Source organism: Notechis scutatus, chromosome 1 (assembly GCF_049901735.1).
Source record: "Notechis scutatus isolate UNSWTSFEM ecotype Mainland chromosome 1, rNotScu1.2, whole genome shotgun sequence".
NCBI lineage: Eukaryota > Metazoa > Chordata > Lepidosauria > Squamata > Elapidae > Notechis > Notechis scutatus.
In genome coordinates this window covers 92,010,179-92,036,660 of record NC_142009.1, presented here as the reverse complement: position 1 = coordinate 92,036,660, position 26,482 = coordinate 92,010,179, and the positions used below count along the sequence as shown (strand labels likewise).

The 26,482-nt window shown below is 38.8% G+C and overlaps 1 protein-coding gene across 2 annotated transcripts in view; it reads left to right on the top strand.

Annotated features, from left to right (window-relative positions):
• The first annotated feature begins 559 nt into the window (after positions 1-559).
• Positions 560-26,482, top strand: part of PEX7 (peroxisomal biogenesis factor 7) — a 61,330-nt gene continuing 35,407 nt past the window's right edge. For both annotated transcript variants that reach the window (XM_026666159.2, XM_087971035.1), the window contains exons 1-5: positions 560-826; positions 3,410-3,467; positions 16,007-16,157; positions 19,011-19,088; positions 19,909-20,017. In XM_026666159.2, the coding sequence (XP_026521944.1) occupies positions 679-826; positions 3,410-3,467; positions 16,007-16,157; positions 19,011-19,088; positions 19,909-20,017 (544 nt within the window). In that variant the 5' untranslated portion in view covers positions 560-678. The remainder of the gene's footprint in view (positions 827-3,409; positions 3,468-16,006; positions 16,158-19,010; positions 19,089-19,908; positions 20,018-26,482) is intronic.

Genomic DNA, 26,482 nt, shown 5'->3' with positions numbered 1-26,482 from the left:
GTGGTTTTACCAGTTATTTTACCCTTATAACCACACTATAACCTACCTTAATGAAAAGCAATATAAAACGTTGCAGTCTCAACGAACACGTTACCCAACACGCTTAAACAAGTCAGTTAAAGAGACGTTTTAACAGATTAAAACAGAGTTGGAAGAGCCCTTGTAGGTCATCTAGTCCAACCACCCAACACCATTTCTGACAGGTGGCAGTCGTCTCTTCTTGAAAGCTTTCAGTGATGAAGCTCCCACAACTTCTGAAGGCAAGCAGTTCCATTGGTTGATTGCTCTCAATGTCCGAAAATTTCTCCTTATTTCCATTTCGTAGTGATCTCGTGCGTACAACCTAACACATCTTGGATAGTTTTAACCAGTTATGGGGATTTGTGTGTGTGTGTGTGTTTCGTCTTCTTCGATTCCAATGAATCGATTCCAAGGAAAGGCGAGCTTGGAACCGGAAGCCCGACTTGCAAGAAGGCAATTCGGAAGAAAGACTTGTCGCCCAAAACAAGCATGGTGGCGACGGCGACTTTTCCCCTCATCCCCGCCCATACGAGGAGGCAGGAGGGAGGGGGATGGACCCGGCGAAACAAGAAAGGGAGCGGGCGCTTTTGAAGCCGCCCGCGAGCAGCTGCCTCCCAGCGGCCGGGTAGACGAGAGCTCAGAACCGGCGGTGAGGCCATGAGCCGTAGCGCTGGCGAAGCGCTAGGGAAGCTCCTGAAGGTGCAGGCCTTCCGCTTGCCCGGCCGCCACGGTTACGCAGTAGAACTTTCGCCGTACCTGCCGGGGCGTTTGGCCTGCGCTACCTCGCAGTACTACGGGATTGCAGGTGAAACGGCGGCAAGTGGCGCGTGCGCAGTGGCGGCGGCAGCAACAATAATTCTGCTGCCTTGAGTCTTTGGTCGCGTCAAAAGGGTGGCTGGAGAGAGAGAGAGAGAGAGAGAGAGAGACAGAGATAGGAGGACAAGGCTGTGTGGACCAGACTCGTCCTGTAAAAGGCAGGGCTACTATAGGCTCCAGTCTGCGTGCCTGTTTGAGGTGCTTTCACTGAGATAATGACCTGGTTTGGATAGTCTCATTTCCCGCCCATTCTTAGGTTTCACGGGATTTACTTTACCAGCTTGCAAATTTTTGCAGCTTAGTTTGCATTTAACCGAGCTGATAAAAGTTTACCTGGGACAGAAGTGCATACATGCTCTTGGTGGCCCAAAATTAACTGGCAGTCTTCAAGCGTGATATGCACCCTTTAGGGCCGTATTATTATTTTTAATAAACTGGGTCAAGAGATCATGAAAAACTGGGGGAAGAAGGGCTTGGGAAAGCTATGATTAAGTGCTGCACACAATCCTGGCGTGGGAAGAGGGTGCTGAGGCTTTCCTGGTTGAGTGCTGTCAGGTTACACCCAGTTGGGAATGAAGAAAGTACAAGAAAAAGTTACTTTCTTTTGAAATGGAAATAAAATGGTTAAAACAAGCTTTTGACAAGTTGAGTGGAAAAATTTCAGCTAAAAACGTATGTGCACCCTAAACAAACACATGGTTTACTATTAGGGTTGCGGCTGGTAATTTTTTTATGTGATTGAAGAAATTGGTTAATAACATAAAATCTGTAAGTTGAGGACTACCTGTATATCTCTTTGTAAATCAAGTATTGAAAATATTCTTTACCTATAGCCACCAGCCTAATTATGTTTGGTAGTATAGGTAGGCCTTGACGTATGACCACAATTGAGTCCAACATTTCTCTAAGTGAGACAGTTAAGTGAGTTTTCCCCCATTTTATTACCTTTCTTGTCACAGTTGTTAAGTGAACCACTGCAGTAGTAAAATGGTTGTTAAGTGAATCTGGCTTCCCTATTGACTTTGCTTGTCAAAGGTGATCACATGACCCTGGGACACTGCAATCATAAATATGAGTCAGTTGCCAAGCATTGGATCATGAACATGGGGATGGTGCAGCGGTCGTAAGTGTGAAAAATGATCATGTCACTTTTTTCAGTGCTGTTGTAACTCTGAAAGCTCACTAAACAAATGATTGTAAATCAAAGGCTACCTATATTGCATCTGGAAGGTGAATCTTCAAAGATAACAAAAATGCTTTAGGAAAACAATAATACCTTAGGAAAGAGGCATTCCCACATAGGATATCAGAATGGTGTGCTTGAGGCCACAATCCAAAAAGTCGGCAGTTCAAGGATGAAAAGGGGGAAAATCATAATTTTTATTGAATTAAAATTAAATAGTTAATATGTAATTCCCTGTCATATATTTAGTGATTTTCTCTCAGTCATGGTGACATTTGAATAAGTTCCAGGGATACACATGAAACATTTAGGTTTGCATGCAACTATGGGATCTTCGGTTGCATTTCCATTAGACATGGAATAAGTATACAATTAGCTATCCAGTACAGTTACACAAGTATATCATAGTCATTAGATCTATATGTCACTCCTTTAGCCCAGTATCTTGTAGACCAGATACTGCAAGAATTCCAGACATGCTGCTTTATTGTTGTGAGGTATAAAACAGAATCTTGAAAGTCAGTCAGTTTCCCTCTGCCTTCTCTTTCACCAAACAGAATCAAAGCCAGCTTATTTTGAGTTTCTTTCTTTCTCATTATTTTCACATTTCCAGGATTCATTTGTTTCTTTTCCCTTAAGTGTTCGACCGTTCCTTCCATAAGGTCATCTCTACATTATTTTAAACTATATCTGAAGTTGTGACCATTATATTTTTTTGTATCCTAAAGTCAAAAATCTCTTCAAATGTTTATTTGAAAGTGCTTCCTACTTCTTTTTCCCATCTCAAGCTTTCAAAATAGTTCTTGAAATGTACAACTTTGAAGGCACTAAAAGGTAACACTGATTCTGCTTAACAATCCATGCTATAGAGATGTATTTTTATATTTAGTCTCTGGAGGCTTATTAACTGTAAAATTCATCGGAGTGTATCCTGTACATCTTTTGGAAAAGAAGATGGTAGAGCACATAATTTGTATATAATATCTTTAGTTAAAAAAGTTAAACAATAAGTGATGAAAAAGACGTCTCACCCTAAAAAAGCACTGCCAGTCAGAGTAGCATTTCTATGTTAAGTTGATATAATTTGACAAGGCTGTAAGGTAGGCTTCAGTGTTTCTGAAAGGGGTTCCCAAAGTTCAGCAGTTTTCAAGAATCTTACTCTAAATTAGTCCATATTATATTGTAAACCAGGGGTGTCAAATTGATGTCCTACAGGCTGGATGCCTCATGCACATGCCACCCCAGCTCCGCAAAGGCCACACCCACCCCAGCTCCACAAAGGCAAAAAACATTGCGGTACATCACAATACATCACATGACATGCTCGAACTTGACACCAGTGCTGTAAACCATTGTTTTTAGTGTTGTTTTTATTGTCTTCAATTTTAGGTTGTGGAACTCTAGTAGTGTTGGAACAAAATGAAGCTGGACTTCATCTTTTCAGGAGGTATTTTGTTTTTTTCATAATAAAAATATTACATAATCTTGTGCTTTTGGAATTAGATATTCTGATGTAATTTTAATAAAACTATCAAGCACACTTATACTACTAAATTCTTGTGCATTGCTTTAATAGAGTAGTATTGAATAAAAGGGGGTTGAAAGAAGTGTTGACAATAGAACAATTCAGAATCCTTTAAAGCCTCAAGAAAACATGTCAACTGTATTTTTAGGAAGTAAAAGCTTCCTAAAACAACTAGATTTTTTTTTGATGCAACACAGATGTATACCTTCTAAATTTTATTTAGTTTAGTGCAATCTTGGAAAATTATGAATGTCTACATTTTTGTTATGCACGATAATATTAAAGTTTTTGTGAAGGGTATTGCCAGCTTCAAATTTTGTCTCATGAGGCGTTGCCGGTCCCACTGCGGGGATGAGGGGTCAGCTGGCGGCCTGCGCCCGGACCGACTGCCCGGGCGGGCTTCTCTCATGGCGGCAATGATGACAACAACACAAAGGCTTGTTCTTGGGAGAGGAAGCCCAGAGCAAACTGTGCCCCCTTCTTTTATTGTGCCAGTTTAGGGTGGGATTTGTGATGTGTGTGGAAATAGTACATTTGACCATATAAGGCTATGTTTGGCATAGTTTGACCATATAAGGTTACATTTGGTATGGTTGACCATATAAGGTTACATTTGGCATGGTTGACCATATAAGGTTACATTTGGCATGGTTGACCATATAAGGTTACATTTGTTGACCAATCACATCTTTACACATGTTGTTGGCTGTTTTGTTACCTGGCAGGTATAGTGTCATTGGGTCATTGGGTGATATCGCAACATCTCTGTTTTAATTTTATTTTAAGGGCTATTTACTCACTATCATCACTATTATGTCCAGTCTAGGTCCTCCGACTCATCCTGACATAGGTTCATGAGAATTCGTGGTTCCCCTTTACCAGCACTTTTGGTGAACTTATTATCCGAGTTATCGGAATCCGAGGAGAATTGCAAGAGGGCCTTTTTCTCTATTAACGCATTAATTTGCTTTTGTTTTGAGGTTAGATCCGAATCGATTTGGCCAAGTTTTATTTTAAGGAATCCTAAGAGTTTACTTAGCACATATGGTCCAATGGTACATGCCAACAAGAGAAGGATAAGTGGACCAGCTATAGCAGATAACAATGTTGTTAACCATGGGGAAAGGTTAAATAATCCTTGATACCAGGTATGTTGTGAAGCTCGTTCCTCTCTCTTTCTTTTAATCTGATGTCTAGTTCTTTCATGGAATCTAGGACAACTCCTGAGCTATCAGCATAGAAACAACATTCTTCTTTAAGAGCAGCACATAGTCCCCCTGTTTCAAAAACAAGAGGTCTAGGCCTCTGCGGTTTTGCAAGACCACCTCAGATAAAGAAGTAAGAGAAGTTTGCAAGGCAAGAATAGATTTTTCGATTCCTCTAAGATCTTCATCTATGGTGGCACTTAACTGTCTTAAGCTGTTATCATTTACAACCAAAGCTGATATGCCTGTTGCTGCACCTGTAGCACCTAAACCCAGCAGCACAGATAAGGTAAGAGCTGTAACAACTTCTCGTTTGGCTCGTAGATGGTATTGTTGAGGTTCTAAAATGGAAATAAAATCTTCAGAATCATATACATCAATTTTTGGCAGTAGCTGAACCTGAATACAGAATGATTTTTTTGCCAATAATACATCTCCGTGGACACATGCAGTTAAACCTGTAGAGCAAGCCCAAACAGAGTTATTTCCAGGAATAAAAAATTGGCCTTGGAGGCGTTTTATGATATTGCCACCGGATGTGGTGAATACCTGGTTGTAACCTCCGACTAAAAGGTCGTTTCTTTCCTTAGGTAGATAAAGTTCACATCTGTGTTTGTGGGTGGCATTAAGGCAGTATTGTGAATAATTAGTAGGTATGTGGCCAAGACAGCAGCCTTGACCAGTGATGGCCATGATAGTGAGAGAGCTATTCCTCCATCGGCAATTTTTATCAGAAGTGGAGTTGGAGATAGGTTGGGAAGAGCCGATGGCTTCATAAAAAGTGGGGGTTGAGGACAAGCAAAGCCAGCAGTGCTGGGAAATGGAGGAATCTTGGGAGCTATTCAATAATGCATAAGAGGAAGCAATAAGGGATACCAGTGGGTTCTGGGCATTTGTTAAGGGTTTCAAAAAATTCGGATTGGATTTGGTTAGTATTGGGTCCCACAGGTGGGGATGGGGAAAGATGAACATGGCGTTGTATATAGAAAACATTCCCATAATGATATCCAGGCCACTTGGCATAAATGCGACCTCCCCACTTTGCTCCAGTGTCCCAAATGTTACTTTGTTTCCCTTTGGCGTAAAGGAGACAGTCACTGGATTACATCTGGACCATTTGTTTTTACTTGCCGTACATTGTATAGCCTGGGTGGTTCTGGTAAGTGTGATGAGATCGTTCTTCAAGGGTGGTGTCCAGGAAATGTGACCAGTTGAGACACAAGACCAGGATTTGCAATAGTAATCAGAAATTCCTCCGCAGGTGTGGATATGGTCTGCATCAGTAATATGTCCTGGGCAGACATACAGGTGATGTCTCTTAACAATACTATGGCTCGGGAAGGGGCATCAGCGGGATGAGAGTAGGCAGTTTTACCTAAAATCATTTCAGCAAAGTCAAAATATAATTCAGGGAAATAGGAAGAAATCATGGTGTAATTAATTGTGGAGTTGAGTATTTGTCCATAAGCGTCCTTGATTGTCCATGTGATGTTGTAGGGGCGATGAGCGTTGTCATGAGATGATGAAAGTGTGGCTTCAGGAAGGAAGCAGCAGCAAAGAAGTAAAAGGATCTTCATCCTGGTCAGTGGAGGCGCCCATTGGAGAGGGAGTGGAGGGCGAGGAGTCACGGTGGTACGGGCGAACACACCTGGCAGGGACCCAGAGTACTGTTCAGGAAGTTGGATAGCGGCGTAGCCTCGTCCCCAGGTGATCAGCTCAGCGGTCCCTTCCACTCAGGATCAGGCAACTGTCTATAATAAACAAGCGGTCTCGAAGTGGGAACAGGTGGTTTAGTAAAATGTCGTGACGCAGCAGACAAGGAAGGGGTGCCATTTAGATTCAAAAAATTAAGCGTATACAGACAAACATTTAACACATTTTGCAGTGTCGGGAGGCTAGGGGGGCCACTGAGGCCTTTGGACCCCATGTATCATTGCAAGGCCAACTTCAGGGTTTGGTGAGTCCGTTCAACTATAGCCTGCCCTTGGCTGTTGAAGGGGATCCCAAACTTATGGACAATGGACCATTGATGGCAAAATTGAGAAAAGTAAGAACTAATGTATGCAGGTCCATTGTCTGTTTTTAGAATTTTGGGCATCCCAATACTGTGAAAGTCCGAATACAATGATTTATTACTTGTTTTGCCGCCTCCCCTCTTTGGGGAGTCGCCATAATAAATCCTGAGAAAGTATCGATGGAAACATGAAGATATTTCCAAGGTGCAAATGGCTGAAATTGAGTGACGCCCATTTGCCATGCCTCACATGCTTGTGTACCCTGGGATTGATTCCTTGGGGGCTGTTTTTGCTTGCAAACTGCCTGTTGGGCATTGCTGTATAATGGCAGTTGCTTCTTCCAAAGAAATACCAAATTGTTTAACCAGAGCCTTTTTGTTTTGATGAAAATAACTATGACTTTCCCCTGCTGTTAGAGGGGAAGGTTGAGGCATCTTAATACTGATGGAAAGTACTTTACAAGCAGTATCAGCTACCTGGTTCCCTTCTGAAAGGAAACCTGGGAGATGTTGATGACTACGTATGTGGGCTACAAATAGAGGATGGGTCCTAGATTGAATGAGCATTTGCAGCTGAAGCAACAGTGTCATTAATGATGGTTGTATAGAAGGAGACAGATATGCCTCAAAAATATGCAAGACCAATTGGGAGACATATAGACTATCCGTTATGATGTTAATTGGTTGCCCAGGAAATGTCTCCAAGGCTAAGTTAAAAGCAGCTAATTCAGCTTGCTGTGCCGATGATTGGGGCTTTGTCAGTTGCTTGTGCCAGTTAGCTTGATCATACCAGACACAAGCACCATGAGTTTTAGAGCCATCAGTAAAAACTGTGATGGCTTGAATTAGTGGAAAAGCAACTACTGGAGAGGAAAAGGTAATAGGTACCGCTTTTTAATTAGCTGCAAACGGGGTCAGAAGGGAGATGGCAAGAGATGGGACCAATCCAATTCTCCAGAGTGTCCTGCAATACACCTGACGTCTGAAAAGGGGGTCCCATTGAGAGAGTTTGAAAGGAATGTGTATAGCTTGAAGATCATGACCGAGCAAAGCCTTGGCTCTGTGACGTCCCTTGATACAAAGCAGAGCGAGCTGAAGGGCTCTAGAGGTGACAGTTGCCCTAGGAGTGTGAGGGAGGTGAAGCCATTCGATGATGCACAGCTTTTTTGTCTCGGGAGCAATTTGGAAAAGAATGGCTGTGAGAAGGGCTGGTGTGGGCAAGACAGCCAAGGAGAGCAGACAGTTGGGGATGATGCGATCCACCCATACGTGCTTTTAAAGCATTATTGACTTGGGCTAGTGCCTCCAAGTGCTGGCTTGTAAGATGGACCACATCTGAAGGATGTTTCAAGCCCGTGAGGGCATGGAATAGAGGGGAAAGGGTTGCAGTAGTGACAGAAAGATAAGGCCGTGCCCAATTGAGCGTGCCGAGATATTGTTGAAGTTGTACAAGGGTCGGAGAGGAAGGGAGAGTCAGAGAAGGTAAGGCAGGAGCGGTAGCAGAAGACAGGAGTTTGTGACCAAGATATTGAAAGGGATAGTGAGATTGTATTTTTTCAGGAGCTATGTGGAGACCAGCAGCAGTCAAAAGTCTAGTGAGGATGGGAAGGGTTGTTGCCACTGTACCTTTAGGGCCGTCAGCTGCGACTAAGATATCATCCATGTAATGATACACAAGAAAGGAGGGATATAGATTGCGATATGGTTGGAGAGCCATGTCAACATAATGTTGACACATAGTGGGAGAATTTAACATTCCTTGAGGAAGGACTTTCCACACTGATACCTTTTGGTGGGTCTGGAATTATTCAGTTCCGGGACAGTGAAAGCAAATAGAAGCCTATCTTGGGGTTGAAGAGGGATGGAAAAGAAGCAATCCTTCAAAATACTGTGGGATAAGGTTTGGGTTGGGAAGTCCACATTGCAAAGCACCCATACAAAAACAGGAGTATTGTATGGGCTAGTGGATGGTTCAATGTGGCCAGCGCTCAATTGTTCAGAGACCAGAGTGGTTAGAGCGAGCACTTTTTCTTGAGTGAGTGGCCATTGATCTACCCATACAGGGATAGAGGACTTAAGAGTAAGTGGAAGAGAGGCAGGCATAGTGATATTCACGGAATGTGAAAGGTAGCTCCAAGCTGTCCTAAAAGATCCCGACCCCACAGATTGAAAGCAAGGGGAAGGATATAAGGTTTGATGAGAGCAGAAGCAGAAGCATCAGGGGTAATGGCCGTGAGCCAATTAGAGCTGACCTGAGCGCTTTGAGCTCCACCAACGCCGTGACAGAAGGTGATTGTTCAAGGGGCCATTGTGGGGGCCATTCAGTCATTGAAATAACCGAGAGGCCTGCTTCAGTGTCCACCAGTCCTGTAAAAGGACCACCATTAAGAGACACTGTTAACAGAGGTTTAGAAGCCTCTATAGAGCAGTCAATAGCCATCAGGGAGGGGGGAGAGGAGGGTGTGTGGAGGGGGGAAGAATAATAAGAGTGGCTACGATAGTGTTAGCAGGCAATGGGAAGGGTCTATCACCCACAGCTGTAAAAGAGAGGCAATTAAGAGCGGATGAGTCATAAAGAAAGGGAGCGGCGACCACCCCTTCCATGATCAAAGAGGAGTTTGGGATGAGCAAGATGGGCGTGTGAGGTGAGAGCGGGCGGGAAGCGTAACTGTGAGAGGGAGGGTAAAGACAGATCCAGGATCCTCATAGATGATAGCAGTTGAAAGCAGAACAGGGAAGGCCGTTTGTGGAGGGGGTGCAGCCTTGAGGGTGGGGCTAGCTGCAGGCCCCGAGATTAGTTTTCCCGACGGTGCGGATTGAGACAAAGAGGAAAGATTGGAACGGCATTGACTGGCCCAGTGATAGCCGTTGCGGCACCTAGGGCAGATTGTTTTTGGTCTCGCAGTGGGAGCGGGGGGCTTTGTCCCTTTGGTGCCCTGCTGCCCCTGGTGAGCGACACTGGGAAACGAAATGACCGGTTTTCCACAGTTGTAGCAATTACCAGAGCGAGGGGCAGTCATTGCGAAAGAAGAGGTTAGAGCTGAGGCAAGAGCAGTTGCACGGTGAGCCTCAGTTCCTACATTTTGGCAGGCTGTAATATAGTCAGCAATAGTCTGATGGGGAATGGACTGAAGAGGTTTCAGAACTTGCTGACAGTCTGCATTAGCATTAGAAACAGCCAGTTTGGCAAGAAGTTCAGCTTGAGCTTGGGGATTGTCTATTTGCCGGTTGAGAGCCTCTGACAACCGGTCAATGAAAGAAGTATATGGCTCAGAAGGTCCTGAAGAATTTTGTTAAAGGACAAAGAAGGTTGAGAAGGATCAGGGACCCTGCGAAAGGCATTTAAAGCAGCATTTCTCATGATGGGATAACCCCCTGCCCCCATCTGAATCTCATCCTGTGGAGTACGGATGGCTCCCTGACAAAGAAGATGGTCCAGGGTAACAGCCTGAGGAAGGCCAGCCGTTGCAGCAGATAGAACAGCTAAGCAATAGTCATTGTGCCAAGCAGCAAGTTGAGAAGATGTTAGGAGCATAGAAGCCATCATTTGCCATTCAGAGAAAAGAATATTATGATTATTAGAAATGTTTTCTCACAAGGTTCTAACATAGGGTGACTTAAGGCCATATTTGACAGTGGCGGATTTGAGTTCTTTCATGAGATCCCACTCCATAGGGACATACTGAGGGGCAGGATTTCCATTTCCACCACCTGCCGGGGCTTGGAGGACCATAGGAAAACAAGAGAGGTCCTCCGGATCTATTTTTCCTTGAATCAGTGCCTCCTGAAAGGTATTACGAACAGGCAAGGAGGCAGGAAAATCATTGGATTTGATAGGGTTAACATCAGGAACATGAGGGGGGTTGTAGGGAGGAGGGGGAGGGGGGGAGGAAGGGAGAGTGGGATACAGAGCAGAAGGTGTGGAAGTTTCTGCCGAAGAAAGCAAGGGATCTTTAGGAGACGGAGAAGGCTGATCCGAAGTCTGATCAAGAATTGGATCAGAGATTGAGTCAGAGGGAGGATAAAGAGTGTTGATGGCAGTCATAAGAGCTCTCCAGGCATAAAGAATTTCCGGAGGGGCTCGAGGAGGTTCATGAATGTATTTCCTATTTTTTCCCAAATAGATTGTTTAAGAGTGCCACCTTCTGGATAAGCGGGCAATGTTTTTGAAGAAATAGAAGAAATTTAGTAATAGCCTTTTTTGAGATGGGGTAGATAGTTGTGCCGTTAGTTTTCTGCAAGTGATTCGCCTTCCTGACTAAGGAGTGAAGCTCGTCCACATGCTTGGACAGAGTCTTGGAAAGTGGGGTGCCCATACTTACGATGCGCTTGCCGATCTCCGGTGCGTAAGATGAGAGTCAGGGCAGCACACTTCTTGATGAAAGTCGTGCTGTGATGAATCACGTCGTGAAGGAGGACCAGATGCAGCCAGATGCAGCTTTGCTAAGGGAGGATGTCTTCTTTGCAGAAGATTCCTGGGGAGGGATCCGTAACACCAAACGGCATCCCTGGGCTGCAGCTGGCTCGTCCGGCTGGGTGAGATCACGTCGGGTCACCAGTTGAGGCGCTGCCGGTCCCACTGCGGGATGAGGGGTCAGCTGGCGGCCTGCACTGACCGACTGCCCGGACGGGCTTCTCTCATGGCGGCAATGATGACAACGACACAAAGGCTTGTTCTTGGGAGAGGAAGCCCAGAGCAAACTGTGCCCCCTTCTTTATTGTGCCAGTTTAGGGTGGGATTTGTGATGTGTGTGGAAATAGTACAGTTGACCATATAAGGCTATGTTTGGCATAGTTTGACCATATAAGGTTACATTTGGTATGGTTGACCATATAAGGTTACATTTGGCATGGTTGACCATATAAGGTTACATTTGGCATGGTTGACCATATAAGGTTACATTTGTTGACCAATCACATCTTTACACATGTTGTTGGCTGTTTTGTTACCTGGCAGGTATAGTGTCATTGGGTCATTGGGTGATATCGCAACAGTCTCAAACCTCAGTGGTGGGTCTTGGGGTCCAAATATGAATGTTAATTCAGAAATCCCTCATGTCTTTTTTGTTTGTTTGTTTGTTTTACAGAAATTTCTTTATAGGAAAGAATTCTTTCTATAAAACAAAATTATTTCAACAGGGAAATATTGAAATAGGAGCGAATGTAGTTTTTTTCTAGTTTTCCAAGGACTTTCTGATGCATATTGTTTTGGTGAAATATACTGCAAAGCAATTTGGGGGTGGAATGGGGTGGGGTTTTTTTAAATTATTGAACACTTTTTCTCTTCCATGGACAAAGACAATAAACACCTATCGGACCTTTGTAAGTACAGTATTACTTGCTGATTTAGAAATACTAGAAATGTCTTTTACCTTTATCTTAAGTATTAATTTAACAAAAAATAAAATAATTTTAAATAATAATTTTAATTTGATTTAATTTTAAACATCCCTCTACAAGAAAGGATAAATGCAAGTAACAGGAAATTTAAAATTATTTAACATTATTTAATTTTAAATAAAATAATTTTAAATAATTTTAAATTTTCTGTTACTTGCATTTATCCTTTCTTGTAGAGGGATGTTTATAGCACACACGTACTCCAAAACCATAAAACAAAAGTCAACTCAAGAGAGAAAAGGGAAATTGAACCACTTCCCCACTTTCCAAATGTGAAGATTCTTCTTTCATAGAAACATTGCACATGAAACTTGCCTACATTGATTCCACAAAAAGGCAAAAAAATAAAATTAAATCCTACAACATTAATTTCTAGTTGTCAGCAATTACTTGAAAAAAAAATCTAGCTTTAATTCCCTGTATCTCTTATGGTTAGTAGTGACAGGGATGTTTAAAACTGGATGTCCTCATAATGTCCTTCTGCAAAACAATGAGCATTCAGAAGATAGGAACTTGATTCTTCAGTAAACAAGGTGGATGCATATTCCCATCAACTTGTGTTATCAATCAACACTTCTGAGTTGGGTTGAGTTTTTAGCTTTGGCAATGTAGCTCCCTTTACTACCTTGTGCATGGCCATGTGCCCAAATTGAGCTCTGAAGGTATTACTGGCAAAACTACTTAGATAACTTTTAGGGCAGATGTCGTCTTCATTAAAATGGGGGTTTTCCATCAAGTAATCTGTAAGTAAAACAGCTAACCACTGGTAGGACATTTCTAACTACAGATCCATAACTTATTTGCCAACAACATACAAGCTACTTCTGGGCATAATTACAAACCAAATCTTTTTAAAAAGTTTTATTAAGGTTCATTGTAGCATAACATACAATTAAAATAAAGATTAAGAAAACGGAGGGGAGTGCATGACTAGAAAAAAAGAGAAAAAAAGATATTGCCTTCCAACTCTTTCCAACACAGTAAAATTCTAATATAGTTATGACTTCAATTATAGTTAATTACCTATAATTATTAGAAGCCAATTCTATTAATTTTCAGATAAAATGTTTAGTTTTTTTTCTATTTTAAGCATAAAGCCCAGAAGCAATAGAATTCCCAGTAGAAACAAGACCAAATAAAATCTCTTTGTTTAAATAATTTACATTGCTATCTTAACAAAATCTTATTTTTTTATTTTTTCCTCCTATTCTGGGAAGTGATAAATATTTCTACTAATCTTTCTAAACTATCATTTATATTAACAAAACTCAATACATTCTTTCAAATTCATTAATCTTAAAGGGAAAACTATATATTATTTTTAAAACTCTAAACACTTCTCTAAAAATTTCATCTTTATAACTAAAATAAATTCTAATGCATCTTTTTAAACTTTCAATTAGAATAGAGTATATATTTTTAAATTCACTTTCAATAATATTTTGTAAAATTTAAGAATTACTCAAGCATTATATATTAAAAAAGAAAAAAGAATAACCCATTTTCAGTCCCATTTTATAAACAAATAATGCATTGAACTTTCTTTTAATTACCTGTATCAAACCAATAAAAAAGCCATCCTTACTTCAATTAGCTTATTAAATGTAAGTCACTCCTTCCAGTTCTTATGAGGTAAAATCTTTTTCCCCTTTTTTGGAATATCTATTAAATAAATATAAACTTCTCTTTTCTCCAAGAGATTTTTCAATATGATTTTTAAAACAAAATATGTCAACCTTGTCAATTTCCATTTCAGTGTTGAAGTGGAAATCCCAAACTCTTAAGAATCACAGTTTTTACTTGCAACTTTTCTTGTTTCAGTTGCACTGGGGGAGTTATAATTGTAATGAGCTTGTAATTAAATCATCTTCATAATAGGCACCGATTTATATTCCAAAATTAGAGTTAGGTTCTTTTTATTATCAAATACTAGTGTAGTAGCCTCAGTGGTTTTAGAATATATATATTTTATTGTTTGTAGCCTCAGTGGTTTGATAACCACCTATACTTGGTTGCATCTCTGGATTACGAATCTTTCTTCCAAATACTTAAGTAATTTGTTCCTTTTGCTCCTCTGTCATGACATTTTTCGAACATAGTTGATCTATAAAGTGAATTGTTTTGTTTAAATACTCCAAAATAATTTTTGTCTGTTTTTCTTATATTGCTTCATCTTCTTCTGTTCTTCAGTTCCCTCTTGTGGTCAAAGAAAAAACATATTTTAAAAAAGCTTTTTGAAGATGAACTGGTACCTCCTGGCCAATCAGTATCCATTAAAATTGGAAGATTTCAGCCTCCCACAACGAACAATCCAAAAGTGCAAATTATACCTCCCAACATCAAATAAAAGTGACAAATTCATGCAAATGAATATAGTAAATCACAACTTTTTCAATTTTTATGTTTCTCCATCAAAATAAGAGAGAAAAAAGTACTCCATGCTTCCTTATTTTAGCTTACCTCTTGTTGTTCAACAATAATGATCTCCCAGAAATGGTGCAGATCTTTAAAAAGATAAAATAGATTGTAACTGAAATAGTAAAGATAATAAGCAAAGTGTTTAAGAAGCGAAAGGCATGACTAATTGTCCATTCAAAAAAAAAATTCCAGAACAATTACTTTTTTAACAACAAAGTGGTTTCAGCCCCAATTCCCAGCTTATGGGTGACTTATCTGACTACTGGTTCAGTACTGGTTCAGAGTCTCCTTGCAAACTGCCACTTTATGGAGAATCTTGTGGTGGTGATTCATGGAGAAGAGAGTCATAAAACTTAGGAAACTCATATGTAAATTGAAAAAGCTTTGCTCAGTTGGACATCTTCATTGGAAGCCTTGCAATTCAAATCTACAGCTATTTGAAAAGAAATGATTTACTCTCTGTAGAAAAACAAGGATTCTGCTAAAATTTGAGAAGAATGAAGGAGTAATTATTGATCAACAAATTGATTTTAAAGAATTTGAGAAAAAGAACACCTTTCTTTATGGCTTGAATAGACTATTAAAAAGCATTTGATTCTGCTTTACATAGCTGGATTGAGAAATATCTCAAAATTTTTGGAGTTAGTACAATATTCAACAATATATGAATAATTCAAGGAAGTTTTGGTGATCAAAGTTGATCACTAATAGGGAAGAATTAAAAATTGATATTAAACGTGGAATTTTCCAAGGTGACTCATTATCACCTTTACTCTTTATGTATCAATGGCCCCACTGACAATAAGCTTGAACAAGACAAACTGGATATGAACTTCAGGAAAAGTTAGATCTGTTTGTTTCTAGCAGAATAATTTTTAAAATGCTGAATGTTAAAAGCATGTCATCAACACCAGAGATGGTATTCAGCAGGTTCTCGCCAGTTCTGGAGAACCGGTAGCAGAAAATTTGAGTAGTTCGGAGAACCGGCAAATCCCACCTCTGACTGGAGATTTTACAGTATCCTTCCCCTGTCACGCCCACAGAACTGGTAGTAAAAAAATTTGAATCCCACCACTGATCAACACACACACACACACACACACACACACACACACACACTCATTGTTTAAATAAGAAACTCAGGGTTGAATCGGTGAGGATTCCTGTCTTTTCATAATTTCTGTATAAGATGAGTTAAGCTGAGTGAATGTAGCTCAGTGAAATGTTATGACTTGCTAAAAATTTCATTCCAGGTTCTCCCCAGGCCTACATCATATTTTTTTGTGTGAGATGTAAATGTTTGTTTTGAGATTGTGTGTTAGGTGAACCGAGTCATTACATAAAATTTTGTATCTTTAAATAGTAATCAGTTATATTACATGATATATTCTTGCCATGAATTAATATGTTCTCTTTTGCTTTAGTTTTGACTGGAATGATGGTCTGTTTGATGTGACGTGGAGTGAAAACAATGAACATGTGCTGGTCACGTCTAGTGGAGATGGATCTTTACAAATCTGGGATACAGAAAAACCTGCAGGTCCTTTGCAGGTCTATAAAGAACACACTCAAGAGGTATAATTAAGTATTGTCCTTTTTCTCTAGAACAAGATAGACTCTTCAAAGAGGAATCCTTTGTTTAATCAATAAAACAGAAGTTGAAGTTTAAAAATACAAGAACCTTCTTTCACTTCTATGAACTGTGATTGAATAATCTCTCTGATTTGTCTTGCTATTGCTTTTGTTTATTTCTTGTTTATCTTTCCTTTATTAAAATGTTTTCTTAAAAAAGAATAAATACTACTGGAGAAAATTAATGACATTCTGAAAAACAAACAAGCAGAATTTCCTTTGGAAATTGCAATGTTCTGTCCAGCAGTATATTATCCTTACAAATCTTGCATCCCTGTTTGAATAGCAATTTTGAGATTGAGATCAATGGAAATGATTTTTGAGTATTATGTAACATAATGATTCTGTTCTATTGTGGAAAAATTGAAAGGTTTTTTTGTATTTTTTGTTTAAAGTATTACAGTAACTATAGAAACACTTCAAAAGGTTGTCTTATCTAGAAATTACACTATTTTTTCTTTTTCCAGAAAGATTGTGGTATTTTATATTGTATGAACTTCTGCCATATAAAATAATTTCATTATTATTGGCCCTCCTATACATAATTTTCGTACTCTGCAGAATTTACAGGTTTATCACTTTGTAGAACTATACTGATCCCCCCCGCCCCCAAGATTAATAAGAGAAGCTAACATAAAAATGTATTCATTGTCTTTGTAGCAAACTTAGAATCTTAAAATAGCCAAAATTTGAAGCAATCCAAGTATACCTTCTCTAGAGGTCTGCAAAATGTTTTGAGACCAATTGTTCTACCTTCATAATTTTCATAATTCTGAGGTGAGACTACTATTGGTGAGGTTTGAATAGTCTGTTTCTACATTGGAATATCTTTTGTCATTCTGTGATAGAAGTAGGGCATTTCAAAGTCCAGTTGAATTAGCCTCAAGCATTTCCTGAAGGTTTTCATATGGCATGTACACTCTTTATAGAAAGAGGGTAAGCCTAAAAGGGTAAGGAGGGTATTAGTGGTTGGGAGAAAAGGCTTTTGGGCAGGGTGATGTTTTTGAGTGAAGGGTTGGTTTTTGCTAGAGTCGACTAGAAGTTGCCCATCTTAGTGTTAAAGACACACACACACACACACACACACATCTTTGAGTCAGTGTGATTCCTGACAATTGCCTGGAGAAGTCCCTTCAGGTTTCTTGTAAAGCTTTTCACAAGTAGACTGAAAGAGAATAATTGGCCCCAAATCATCCATCTGGTTTTAGTATCTGATGGGGGACTAGAAGTCACAATCTCCTGACTTCTAGACTGCAGGGCTGTACAAATCCTTTCAAAGGGCTGCTTCACAGGTATAATTGCAAAAGAAATTATTTAAATAATTAATGTATTTTTCCAGACATGAGTGGCTTCTTCGTCAGCTGCTTCCAATTGTTGTGGCATGGACAAAACACCTTATTTTGCACTGGAAAAGGCAGGGAAGGAACTTCTATGGCCATTTTGCCCACCTAATCAAAAGCAGGAGTTAGTTGATGCAGATAAACTTAAAATAAGCAGTATAAATATTTGGGATGGTTCCTCTCCTACAGTGACCATGTTAAACAGGAGTCACATATTCTACAGGAGTATTTTTTTGCAATCCCTCAGGGTTAGCACTTAACAAGAGGAGATTCGTAAGCAGTGAGTGCCATCAGGCTTTTGCTATATTAGTATTTTGAGATATATGTTCAGTTGCTGAAAATTAAATATTCTGACTCGTCTACAATGTTAGATGTTTTGTTTTATAGTAATAGTTTATTAATTGATTAGTCTTAAGACCATATCTAAGAAAATAAAATAAAGGTTAAAAAAACAGAATCTAGTCCCAGGGTAAAAGAGTATTGTTTTGTTTTGGGCAGCCCAGTTAATTGATAAATGGTCATCTAGTCTGACTATCCTTGGACGATAGCCCAGCACATAGTGTTTCAGTGTCAATCTTTGAATCATACATTTAAAAAGCTGACACACCATACTAGAGCTAATTGGATCCTGTTTGGAAGCCACATTTATCTTTTAGTAAATTTAAAAATAGTCCATGGCCTTGTGTAATTTTTCCATGCTACACCAATTGTAGATGAGTATCTGACCTGGGATATTTCCAGTGGTAACCTAGTTTTTATAACAGAGACTGTGGTTTTCTCCTGGAAATTATTATCTGATGAAGTACTAGAAAAATAGAAAAGAAATGTGCGAATTCAAGAATAGCTGGGCAGAAAATAAGAGTGAGCAGTATGTGGATCAATGCTTTTAAAAACTATAATTGAGGGAGTAGAAAGCAATAAAATAGATCCATTCTTCTGAGCAAAAAGAATTCTTGAAATATTATCGAAAACTACAGTTTTCAGTAGTTTTCAGTTGACTGGGTCTTAATTTTCTATCTTAGGAAGAAAAAGTGAAGGTAAAGATTACAGTTATTACAATGCAATAAATAAAAGGATGTACCAACCAGCACGCGCGCACACACACACACACACACACACACACACAGCCTACATAGGCACACAAACACACACATCTATGTATGTATATACAAATATATTTGAGTATAAATGTACATGCATGCATAAACAATTTTATGTCTCACCATCTCTGTTCCTTTATAAATTGTGGATTATTAATATGCATATTATTAAAAGAGAAATGTTTTATTTTTTGTTATTAGTTTTCATTTTTTCAGACTTGAACCTTGATATATAGTGTATCTTCTTCTTACACAGTATATCCAGTATATTCTTTCAGTAGTAAGACAGGAGATATGCTCTATTTAATGTTTATCTAATGTGTACTAGCAAGCAAAAGTGTATCTAATATTTACAGGTCTATAGTGTTGACTGGAGTCAAACCAGAGGAGATCAGTTAATAGTATCTGGATCATGGGATCAAACAGCAAAATTGGTATGTGTGTACTGCAGCTTACTTAAATTGCATATTCGTTTGACATTCTAAAATAATACTCTCAACATGATTTCTGTTCTTTTCTTTTTCCGATGATGACTTACCGGTACTTTCTTTTGTTTAAATTAATATTAGTTAAAAATAGACAATTAAAGTGAGAAATCTAGTTGTTTTTATCATTACAATATTTCATGAGTTAATTTGATCAAGTGGGATGCGTTGCAGGATGTATTTCTTTCCATAACAAAACTTCCAATTGATCAAGACTTGCATATGTGATTGGTCTTTAAATTATTAAACCAGGGAGGTTGATAGTTAAAAGTACAGGTAGCTTTTGACTTATGACTAGTTGCTGAGTGACCAATCTAAGTTATAATAGACTCTGAAAAAGCTACTTACAACCCAGATTTGAAGTTCCAGTGGTTACACACACAGACCCATCTTGTGTTTACATTTCTCAGTGTTTCCAGTCTGTTTATTTCTATTTCTTTCAGAGAGAGGGAGGGAGGGAGAGAGAGTTTTTAAAATGAAAAGCATCCCAGTTTTTAAAATGAAAAGCAAACCAAAGCAGCAGCTTATTTTCAGAAAGGCATAAATTAAAACTGTTTTATTAGTACACATTTTGGCAAATTTTAGATGCACATTTTTACACCAGGAAATAATTCTGTGGGAAAACAATATATTTGTTTCATGACAATAATTGCTTATACTTTGTTTGCTTGTTTAAAAAAATAAATTCAGTCTGATAATCTCCAAAATGGGAGCTATATTCTGAAAATAGATTTACCACTTATCCTTTATTTGTTTACATTTTGCCTAGTGGGATCCTGAAGTGGGACGACCACTGCGCACATTCAGAGGCCACGAAGGTGTCATTTATAGCACCATATGGTCTCCACATGTCCCTGGCTGCTTTGCCTCTACCTCAGGTAAATGCTGCAATTTCTATTTATTTGTAGTAGGAGCACTCCAATTACATTCAATTGTTCTAAAATTCTGTCCAGCAGATGGTGGTATATATTTAAATAGTGGAAGAAATAAAGAATGTGTAGGCTATAATTAAAGAGCAGGCTCAGTTGTTATCTTTTAACTACACATTCATGGCCCCTCTACATGGATCAGCAACTGCTTTAATCAAGTGAATCAATAGCAGTTTTTCATGCTGTCATTTCATCTCTGGCATTTTACTGCCTTGCCAACTTTCTTTCATCTTCCTAGCACTACAAAAAGTTATAAATTTCTGAATGGGTGTCTTTTATCCAATACCTTAATGTCTTTATGAACAGTGTTCAAGCCATTTCAGGGAAAATTGCCACCTTTGGTCTTGGATGGGGTGGCACTACCCCAAACAGACCCTGTGCGTAATCTAGGGGTTTTCCTGGACTCACGACTCCTGCTCAAAGAGCAGGTGGCATTCGTGGGCAGGAGGGCCTTTGCGCAATTGTGGGTTGTGCACCAATTACACCCTTTCCTGGACCATCGGTCCCTATTCACAGTCACTCATGCCTTAGTCACTTCCCGTCTTGATTATTGCAACACGCTCTATGTGGGGCTGCCCTTTGAAGAGCATCTGGAAGCTCTAGTTGGTGCAAAATGCAGCGGCCCACATGGTTTTGTGCAGACCCTGGTATGCACATGTGTTACCTCTCCGGCAGGAGCTGCATTGGTTGCCGATTTGCTTCCGGGTGCAATTCAAGGGCTGGTTGTCACCTTTAAAGCCCTTCATGGCTTGGGACCGGGTTATCTGAGAAAACCTCTCTTGCCAATCACATCTACCTGACCCATTAGAGTGGGGAAGCAGGGAATGTTGTGGGTCCCATCCCTGAGGAAGATACACCTGGTGGGACCCAGAAGAACGGCTTCCTCCCCCTGGTGGCTCTCTCTCTCTGGAATATCATTCCCCCAGAGATTAGAATGGCTCCCACTCTTTCGGAAAGCACTGTAGACCTAGTTTTGCCAGCGGGCCTGGGGAACCTAGAGCGGGATGGAGCCCATCAAATGGTTAGTGTGATCTGCTGTCGTCGGGGTGGTGGGGTGGGAGTTGGGGGTGATTTTTTTCAGATTTTGTTTTATTGTACTTTATTAATTTGATTCTTTTTGTTAGTTTTTATTGATTTTTATTTTTATTTTTTGTTTTAAGTATGGTTTTACATTGTGTAAGCCACTTCGAGTCTCCCTGGGAGAATAGGCGGCAATAATAAATAAACAAACAAACAAACAAACAAACAAACAAACAAACAAACAAACAAATAAGATTTCGTGAAAACCATAGCTCAGCCGTCCTTTTGGAGCATATTATCATACTTTAGGATTATGCCTTCGGATCTGAAGGCACAAAGATTATTTGGAACCTGTAGGTTTGTATGTGTAGCATTGGACTGTAGCTCCTGGAAGTAGAAGAGCTGCACATGAATTGGTCATACTGTGATTTGAACCATTTACCTAGCTATTTAGTCATAAATAAACATTGTTTATGATAATGTAGTAGTAGTAATACTGGATGCAGTGATTGCCATCCTAAACGCTTTTCAGGTGTTTGGATTGCAGTAGCCATAAATCACAGCATAATCGCCAGGGATTTGGAAGTTGTTTGCCAGGTTATTGACCTCTTCTATACCATCTGTGCTTTTGAGTGTAGGGGTTGGGTGTTAGGTGAGAATTGGGGACACAGAACTTCAAATTTATATTTTACTATAATTAGTTCTCATTTAGTGACGGTTCACAGTTATGATGGTGATGAAAACATAACCTTGCGACCAGCCCTTCCATTTACAACCTTTGCAGGTCTGTAAAGCAATGGAAAGTTGAACTCACATTTTCACTTAATGGCTACTTCAGGCAAACAACTGAGTTGCTGGTCCTAATTGTGGTCATTAAATGAGGACTTCCTGCACAGGAAAAATATTTCCCGTGGTTTTGGGTCAGTCACTATTAACACAACTTAAATTACTTAAACTAACTTAAACTACTTCAGCAGAACTATTGTTTAGAAAAGAAAATGGTAGAAATGGTGCAATTTAAAAATGCAATGAATATATTTAACAAATAAATTGAACTGCTGTGAGAGGTGTGTTTATCCCATTGCAAAAATGGTGAGGGCTGGATTCAGATTTGATTAAGTGGCTTGTTCTAGCTAGGCTTGGTTAATAAAGCAAAATATAAAACCATTGTTTTATCTTGCTTTAATTTCCTATGATTAAAGCTAATTTATAAACTAAAAGAGAAGGAGCTTGCTCTCCTCTTGCATAGAATAAAGAAAAAAAAGGAGGGGGAATACAAAAGCCTGAGGCTGAAGTGCTGGGCCTCTGAACTGCCTTTATTTATTCCCAACTAATGAATTAATCATTGTCAGCATGTTTAATTTTAAAATAATCAACAGGATTGTGTTTCGGAAAGATTTCAGTGTATATATGAGTGTTTTGTTTTTACAATTCAGCAGGTTGTAGAGCTTCTTTATGAGTGGAAGCAGAATAATAGCTCTGTCTCTGATTAGTAGCAGCATGATCATTTCTGTATTTTAAAAAGAGAGGTCAGTTGAGTGTTTCTTTCAAATGTAATGCCATTTAACACTTTGGTAATGCATCTACTTTGAGCATGATTGTTTGGAACCGAGTCTCATTGCTTTGGATCTTTTTGCTTGTTTCTTTGAAGTGCAGGCAATGTGCATATTGTTCTACTTCACAAGACACTATTTAGTTGGTCCCCCTGGCTCCTGATGAAAGCCATATCATGCCCACAATTGTTATGCACAGCATTAAAAAACATTCTGTTTAACTGACCTTGTCTTCTGTATTAGTTTCCAAAGACAAGTCTTAATACAGCATCATTAGGAATTTTGAACAACTCTGGCACTTTACATGTAGTATGGGTACATGTAAAGGATAGTTAGCTGCTGCTTTTATGATAAGGATTTTGTACTGTTCATCGTCATAAGGTATTTGTATTGTTCAACAAATTAAACAAGTTACATTTTTTTACTTCTAGAAAACAAGCTATTGTCTAGAAAAGTCTTCCTAGTCACTTCCTAGTCTTCCTATCAGTTTTAATTTGCACCTTTTCAGCTAACCCCATTTCTAAATAATCCCATTGCTCTGTGAATTTTCCACTTATCATCTATTTATGCTCTAAAAACATTTAAGTTGGCTGAGATATCTATTGTGTGCATGAGTTGTTATGTATGATTAGATTTTACATATATAAAATGGAAAAGTGCATATTTGTGTGTGTATTAGATATATATACACTTATATAATACAGACATGAAATATAACATAGTAATAATGATGAACAAATATCTATGTTACAGAAATTAAAATAATCTGAATATCTACAACAACATTAATAAGTAGGAGACAAAAATCTGCAATCATGCTCAGCTCAGGTGTGAAGGAAAAACTAAATGCTTTTTTGCCTGTGTTAGTTTGAACATTTTCATTTAAAAATTTGATTAGTAAAATAGTCATACACTGTACTATTTCTTCCTCGTTTGATAGCTTCATTAAGAAGAGAATATTTAAACAGGTGGATCTTTTTTTATTAATAGAAAACATCAGAAAAATAAAATTCAATACATTGGCAAATCTCATAAGTTTTAAAGACTTTTGCTGTTTTGTAACTTTGGTATTCCATGCCAATACTTATTGCAGTTGCCATAGGTTTTTTGGGAACAAGAGTGTGTTCAGATTGGCTGAGCTACAAAAGGCTTTTAAGGTTTTGCTGTACCTTGCAGTTACAGAGCTACAGTGACTGAATTAATAGAGCAACTCAGCTTTAACAAGTTTACTTTGAGAACGTTTTACTTTGATAAATATAGTAGGAAATGTCTTTTGAATTACAGGTTGTCCTTGACTTATGACCACAGTTGACCCCAAAATTTCCAGTGCTAAGTGGGGCAGTTGCTAAGTAGTTGCACCTCATTTTATGACCTTTTTGCCACAGTTGTTAAGTGAATCACTGCTATAGTTAAGTATGCAGTCATTAAGTTAAGTAATGCAGTCATTAAGCAAATCTGACTTCTCCCATTGACTTTGCTTATCGGAAGCTAGCTGGGAAGGTTCGTGATCACATGACCCAGGGACAGTACAGCTATCATGAATACATGCCAGTTGCCAAGCGCCTCAGTTTTGATCATGTGACCATGGAGACTCTGCAACAATCATAACTTGAAATCCAGTCATAAGTCACTTTTTTCAGTGCTGTTGTAACTTTGAACAGCCACAAAACAAATGTTGAGTAATGTTGAGTAATGTAAGTCAGTAATGTTGAGCCCTGGTGACTGACTGAACAAATTCCTGCAGTTTTCTTGGCATATTTGTAGCTTACTAAGGCTAAGAGAGAGAAACTTGCTCATGCCTAATACAGGGCACACAATCTCCTGGTTTCTAAACTGGTGCCTAGTTGTCATATAGTAGTATACTCTGGTTATAATGTTGCTCAGAAAGAAAATTCCCCGAAGATTTGTAGATGTGCTGTAATGAGCCATTTCAACAGTGAATAATTTTTAACAGATATTGTCTATCAGCTCAGTTAATTTATAGAATAAATAAATTGGACTAGAAGGAAATATAAAAGAGATTAATTATTTCCTTAGTGCTGATTGGTAAGTGTTGGAAAAGCACAATATACTTTTTTTTTGTCTTTGCACTGTTTTTTAAAAAAAGAAATGAGGCTTCTAGTCTGAAACTGAGATATCTGATAGGAACTTATCTGGTCACTAATGTTGACAGTGGCTAGAATCCAGGGAGCTACTTAAGCCATGCCTAAGGGCTTGGGAATGCCAAGACAAATCTTTGTTTTTAAGTAAACATGTTAACATGTAATAAATCTGTGTAAGATCTAAAACTTAAAAAAACAACAACCAAAAAACCACAAGAATAAAGTCCTATGGTTCTTGAGATTCCAACCCACTCTTATATATTCTTAGCTTTAAGTTAAGCTAAGATAATGCACAAAATATAATATAATATCTGTAGGTGTTTTATTTTGCTGACAATTTATTTGACTTGGCTCATCACAAAGGCCAGGTTGTAGTTACCTATATATTTATGAATTGAACTGAATTGAATTTATATAGTCACTTACCTCATATATGTATCTCGGGGCAACTTATGAACAATTAAAACAAACATTACTAATTTAATATTTAAGAATGTATTTCTAAAAAAGCACACACACAAAAGAATAATACAATTAAAAAAACAAGAAAAAGCATATAAAACCATCATAAAAATAATAAAATTCATACCTGAGGTAATCACATCTAATAATAACACTCTATATAACCACCCTGTCGCCTTCCTGCATTTCCAGATCCCCATGTCCATTGGTAAAGCCAGGATTTTATGAAAGCCAGCAGGGGCGGAGGCAATCTAACCTCTTGGGGATGATGTTCTAAAGGGCAGCTGCCATGGCAGAAAAGTTTCTTCTCTTAGGTCCCATCACATGACTTTTCTTAGCTGATGGGACTTAAGAGCATGTCTCTCCTGCCTAATGAAACAGGTAATGTAAGTGGGTCTCTTAAGTAACCCAGTGCTATACCATTTGGGTCCCATTGATTTTATTCAAATGCTGTATAACACGTTGCTGTCAGAAAGAACATAAGCATACATTTTAAAAAATTGAATTACAATAAATGAAAAACAGTACAGACAGCAGTACTGTACATTATGTAAATTATAACAATCAATTAGCACACCATGGCAAGTATATAAATGGTTTTCCAAAATGCTAACATAAACATTATTTTAAACAAATAACTAATAATTATAAACTGAATCAAAATACTGCAAGCTTTACAATAACAAGTGCTTTTTTTAAGGAGACAACTAGACTTTGTGGTTTTTCTTTGAAGATGTTTTGCTTCTCATCCAAGGAGCTTCTTCAGATCTGACTGGATGGTGGGTAATAAAAATACTACAAGCTTTGATGCCAAAGTAGCTTCCTGTTTGGACGTGTAGTTTGCATCCTTTTGGAGAGTCATTGAGGCAACTTGGAGGTTTGTCTATATCCTCTGGTCACCTGAGTGGTGCAAATGGCTGTGGAGTTGCTAAGGTAACAGAATGTGAGGCAGTTGGAACAGAGTTCTTTTCAGGTGGGGAGGGGGAGTAGAACTCCTTAGCATCAGAGCATGTTTATTATTATATTAAGAAATACTAATGATCTGATGATCATTTCGAAAAATCCTTTCTTAGCAAGCACCTAGAAGTGAAGAGGAACATACGTGCCAAATTTCAAGTTTGTAGGCTTTACGGTTCTGGAGATTTCGTAAATGCTGCTGCATGATGGCCTTTCGCTTTTATATATATAGATTGCCACAGTGCTTCTCCAGAGATATCTTTATGCTTCTCTAGAGGAAAGTAAGTTGGTGTAAATAAAATACACGTGAATAAATAGCA